Source organism: Poecilia latipinna, unplaced genomic scaffold, assembly GCF_001443285.1.
Source record: "Poecilia latipinna isolate Pla-1442-1.1 unplaced genomic scaffold, P_latipinna-1.0 Scaffold77, whole genome shotgun sequence".
NCBI lineage: Eukaryota > Metazoa > Chordata > Actinopteri > Cyprinodontiformes > Poeciliidae > Poecilia > Poecilia latipinna.
This window is the reverse complement of record NW_015112693.1, coordinates 222,006-227,473: the sequence shown is the minus strand read 5'-3', so window position 1 is coordinate 227,473 and position 5,468 is coordinate 222,006. Positions and strand designations below refer to the sequence as shown.

Sequence of the window (5,468 nt, the reverse complement as noted above, 5' to 3'; positions counted from 1 at the left end):
TGTCACAACATGGCTCCTTTACTAACCCTTTGACAACGTTTTTAGCAGCGTTGCACTGAGAAGTATCTTGTATAATGAGTTCATTAGATGCTCAGTTCCACCAGGTGTTTGCTAATTGCTGCTGGCTAGTCTGAAGGAGCTGAGTGGGGGATGCATCATGTGAGGTGGAACCTCTGAAGCTTGGAAACTGCAGCTCCGAGGAGGAGCTTTGGCCTCGAAGGCGGGGCTAGGCCCACCCAGGCGTTTTGCACAGCTGAATGGTTGCCATGGAGATTAAATTATTTCTCAAACATGCGTGATAGAATCAAGGAAACACTGAAGATATGTTTTTGATAATGGAATAACGTAACATGACGTAAAGCTCAAAAAGTTGATTTTACTTAATACTGCCCCTTTAAACGACAAACAAAGAGAAAAACAGAAGCTACTTATTCACAGCCCGGTACATCAGAGCCACACAGGCTGAGCTTTCTTTTTACAGTTGCTATCAGATTGTCAGGATGAATTCAAGGTAACGTTTGCACTTGATCATGATCTTAAATCACGGCATAAAACATATATGTTTTTTTGTTGTTGTTATTACTACCAACGCTATCAAAATCGCTGTAACCTAGGTAACATCTCATTTATGAGGAACGCTTAGGCTGTTCAAGGCAGCCTCAAAATGACTCAATCTGAATAAATCCCAGCAGACAAAGAGCAAAAACGTCTGTCTCCTTGGTGGAGAAGAGGTCCAGCTGAAGTAAGATAAAGAGGTATTATTAATAGGCCACCAGTGTTTGCGTCATGTCTTGACAAACCCCTCTTCTGAAAATAGAGAGGTGGGGATGAGCCCGGTGCCCACGACCAGTGTGTATGTGTTCAGAGGCAGCTATAAAAGTCTTATTGTGTCCTCCGTCCCTCCACTTGTTCATCTTACCCTCCATCTCCAGGCCTTCTGTCTTCTCCCGTCTCCCTCTGTCCATCCATTCATCTATCCATTCATCCATCCTTCCTTCCATCCATCCATCACCTGTCCTCTTGCTTTCTTTTCCTCTGCAGCTAGCCATCTATTCATTCAGGTAAGACTCGTCAAATATTAAATGCAGTAACACAACTGTTTGAAGGCAAAAAGATGAAAAAAAAAAGTCAGAAATCGGTAAAGTACCGAGTCGGGATGAAGGCCGTCGTAAACAAGGCATGAAACAATAATGATCAACAAAAGCAATGTGGGATACTGCAGCTGGTTCAGGTGCTACAAAGTCTATTAGCACAGCTAATTTAACAACTGTAAGGCAGCACAGCTTAATTGAACCTTGTAAGACATACAAGTGGAGCAACACATTGATTACTAGTCTTGAATGAGACACAAATGGACTCAGGTATCCACAATGGCGGCATCACACCATTCTTCTGTGGAAAAGGACAAATAAGTATTTTTTAAATCAGCTACTTTAAAATCTTTGCTGAGACTGAATTTGTGAAATTGTTTCGTCAACATCTCATACACGCTGTTGTGTCGGTTTGATCTTTTCCTGAAAACAAGAACCACCTGTTGCTATGGTGATGTCAGGTGGACGTATTTCTCTGGCGGGTTTTACTTTGGTTCAAAGGTCACCAGTGGAAGGTGTTTCCTTGCAGAGCCATCACACTTGGATCTCGGCTTTCGGTGCAGCCGTTCTTTTACAGCGTTTCAACATGAAGGCTCCGCCCTTTTTAAGAAAACTTGCATTTCGCTCAGTGTTACAGTTGCAAAAGTTGGTCCGAGCTGATTTATCTGCAACCTTCGCTCCAGATGAGGTGTTGTAGAAGTGTAATGAAAGTTATTTAAATAGGCTTCCTCATGGTAAAAATCTGAACAGGCATTATTTGTATTGTTCATTGCAGGAAAAGTTGCAGACTCATCTATGTTGGCGAAATTCTTTTAGCTCCAGTGAGGAGAAAGGATGAAGAATGACTGGGATATTTTATCACAGCAATTATCTCACTTCATTAAAGTTAAAAACAACCTGAAAGCCGAAAACAAAAGGAGAAAGAACAATTTCTTTAGTGGTCCCCAGACATGGACACTCTCTTCTTTTGATAAACTGTAATTTCTGTTGAAAGTAATTTTAAATACATCCTAATAAATATGCTTTGCTGACATATATCCTCTTTAAGACAAAGGCTGTAGGTTAGCAGTGAGCTGCTTTCTATTTCTTGCCTAATATTGGATTTCAGCTGCTTGAAGGTTCAGGGTCTTGACTGCTAAATGCTTTAGATGACTGGCAGGACCGAACACCAGGCAGGCCAATTGAACCATTTAACTATGAAGTAATGATTTTGCTATGCAAGTATAATGTGGGCTGGAATTCCTTTAAATGCTTGACGTCAGCTGGTGTTTTCCTCTTTAGGCCAGAGAGAAAAAAATCTTTTTTTTTTTTTTCTAAGAGTAATCAGCAGAAATTCTGTATCTTATTCAGGTCTGTTTTGTTTATTCTAATACACTGTCGTGTAGTTTTGTTGTTGTTGTTTTATCCATTGTAGATAGAAAAAGTACATTTCTGAAAATAAGAACTCTGAAACTTTAAGATTATTTTTCTTCTCTTTTTTGTGGTTTTGTGTATTTTCCAGGGTTAATTTTAAATTTTTCTTTGTGAAGAAAAATGTGGAACACAAATGGCTTTAGCAATGCAATGATCAAGTGTATATTTTGATCTTAATGTTTAATTTCAAAAGTTTGTTCATGTTGCATGAACACTTGAACAAATTTACATCTTTAAAGATCAGTTTATAGATGTAAATTGACCGATAAGTGAAAAAGAAATGTAAAGGTGATCAATGTTTCCCATTTTCTGTTTTGAGTTTCAGACGTTTAATACAACCAGTTTAGCTTGTAAACCTGAAGTTTTGATCTGTTAGATTTCCTCCATTGACTCAACATAAACATTACATGTTAACGCTCCAGAATGTAAAAATCAACAAAAATCCTAAGAAACATGAATATGTTTTTATTTCAGCCATTTTCCCTGCGGACAATTTCAAACATAAGAATTAAAGGTGTTGTTTTTAATCATTTTTTCTACAGTTTTCTAACTTTTTTGAGTTGCTGACCACAGAACATGTCCAGTCGTCTTGGTATTATTTCTAGTGTGTTTACCTTCACACACCCTGACAGCACATGAAGATCCAGCGCAACCTGACACTGTTTCGGTAAAAGTTCCCTCCAGGTGAAATTAGCTGAAGCTTTCGGTCTGAACTGTCTGGCCTGCAATGACGTTCTGTTTACAAGACATTAGCAAATAATAATTATTACAATTTTCTTTTTAAAAAGCATTAGATTTCTAGACGTGTCCAAATGCACAAATGGATCCCCACTAATTGGCTTTTGGTGCCAAAAGTCAGAAACATGATAGGTGTCAAGAAAGTTGAGAACAAGTAAACAGGAGGGAGAGAAAGAGGAAGGCTGTACATTCCTGTGCTTATTCTGTCACTCTGTCATTTGGTCAGGAAGGGGAGACAGTTTGTTGGACTCCAGACAGTCCAACTTGCAGAGGGACTGTTGACATGTCCCCAACAGAGACACTTATGTGTGTCAGGCCTAAATATGTTTCCCAAGACTCCATAGTGAGTGAGAAAGCACAGAGACGCATGTTTCTGGTCTCTGAGGACATAAAGACTCAGTTGTTTGAGACAGACCAGATAAATTCATCAACATTACCCTGATCAACAAGCAAGAACTCCCTCTAATGGCTTGTGATACCTATTGAGAGCTGAAGGTTACTGCAGCGGAATGGAAAAACTTCTCTTTTTATTTTTATTTTCAAAAGATGTGGAAAGGACAGCGTTCTAACCAACATGTCTCATTTTTGTTGTGAAGAGCAGGAGTGTTCCTTTCTTTCTGTGTCACTTATACTAAAAACATGCAGAATTTAGGAAAGTTTTCAAAAATTCAGCCTGAATTGCACCGTAAACGTCTTCTCCTCTCCTCTCTCCAGCCGGCAGAATGGTAATGACAGATCTTTTAAAACCTGAGGAGATCAAGAAAGCTCTTGATGCCTTTTCAGGTTTGTTACCGTTTTTTTCTCTCCAGATAAAAGCGTTGATCAGAATACTGTTTTAACCCTCCCATAATCTTAAGAAATGGGGTCGTTTGGACTCCACAAGCTTTTCATTCTGTGGCGCAGTCTGGCGGGGGTCGCACTGAGCCCACGGGCGCTTTTACAAGTTTTTTTGTGTGTGGTTTTGGGAATTTATGGTCTGACAGTCAACCCCGCTTTCCTGCTGTCCAGCAGTGACATCTGCCGCGCTTTTCCTGAGCGTCGCTCTAAGATCGTGAGAGGGTTAAAAGGCCTCTTCCAAAAGATGCAGCCAATCCAGGAACTCTTAAAAAAAAACTCAATGTGTCTTTTCCTTCAACTTTCCTAGCGGAAACCTTTGACCCAAAGAAGTTCTTTGAGATGGTGGGAATGAAGGCCATGTCAGCTGAAAACGTCAAGAAGGTTTTCCAGGTTCTGGATGTGGACGGTAGCGGATTCATAGAGGAAGAGGAGCTCAAGTGAGATCCAAACATGAAAATAAGGCTGTTTTGAAATGAGTCGCACACGAAATATTAACATGTGTTGTGCACTTTGTGTGTGATTGTTATTTGGAATAACGTCTGTTTGCCTCAGGTTCGTGCTGAAGGGATTTTCCAAGGACGGCAGGGACCTGACGGATGCTGAGACGAAAGCGTTCATCACAGCCGCAGACAAAGATGGAGATGGAAAAATTGGCATTGATGGTGAGAAGAGAAAGACGTCACACATTTTATTACCGGGAAAGGAATAAAGTGATACAACAAAGTGGGGTTCTTCAAAGCACAAGAGATTTTTTTTTTAGATTTGAAGTGGCTAATGGATTCAGATTTATAATTCAGATGCAATGAATTATAATGTTCTAAGCTTTAAGGCAGCTTCTTAAATCATTCTTGATGAAATGTTTAGAAATCCAACATTATGACGACAAACAGCTGCAAAGGAAGCCACAAAATGTTTTTAGATTAAAAGAGAACGTAATTAAACACAGCACTATATGAAAAAAAAAAAAACAATAAAAATACAACAAGAACCAGTTTCAACCTATGATCACATGGTTTCATATTTTGGCATGTATGTTGGTCCAACTAAAACTGCATTTTAGGTTCATAACAAAGTACATTTTTTAAAATATAAAATTCTATCATACACGTAAAGCTTAATGGTTACTCCACCCTGTTGGGCTGAATGCTCACTACTCAGTGTGCAGCTTGTTCAGGCCTCCATGTGGTCAAATGGTTCTTAGATGAATCAAACTGAAAACATTCCCAACTCCACTGCCATGTCAGTCACTCCAAACATTCAGCATGCTCAGGCAAGTCGTCAGCGCAGACAGAGCATCTGCATAGTGCAGCACGAGATTAGATAATGTTACTGCAGGTCATTAGTAAGACATTAGGGATGAGAATTTTGTCGCAGTGATCCACGATATAT

At 39.6% G+C, this 5,468-nt stretch overlaps 1 protein-coding gene across 2 annotated transcripts in view; it reads left to right on the top strand.

Annotated features, from left to right (window-relative positions):
* The window catches only part of LOC106936714 (parvalbumin-7-like), a 43,106-nt gene that overhangs the window by 31,738 nt on the left and 5,900 nt on the right, over nt 1-5,468 (top strand). Inside the window, exons 1-4 of one of the 2 annotated variants that reach the window (XM_015017901.1) lie at nt 890-1,061; nt 3,957-4,025; nt 4,387-4,516; nt 4,632-4,741. In XM_015017901.1, the coding sequence (XP_014873387.1) occupies nt 3,965-4,025; nt 4,387-4,516; nt 4,632-4,741 (301 nt within the window). In that variant the 5' untranslated portion in view covers nt 890-1,061; nt 3,957-3,964. Of the gene's footprint in view, nt 1-889; nt 1,062-3,956; nt 4,026-4,386; nt 4,517-4,631; nt 4,742-5,468 lie in introns of those variants that run through there. The other variant, XM_015017895.1, reaches the window with a different exon arrangement.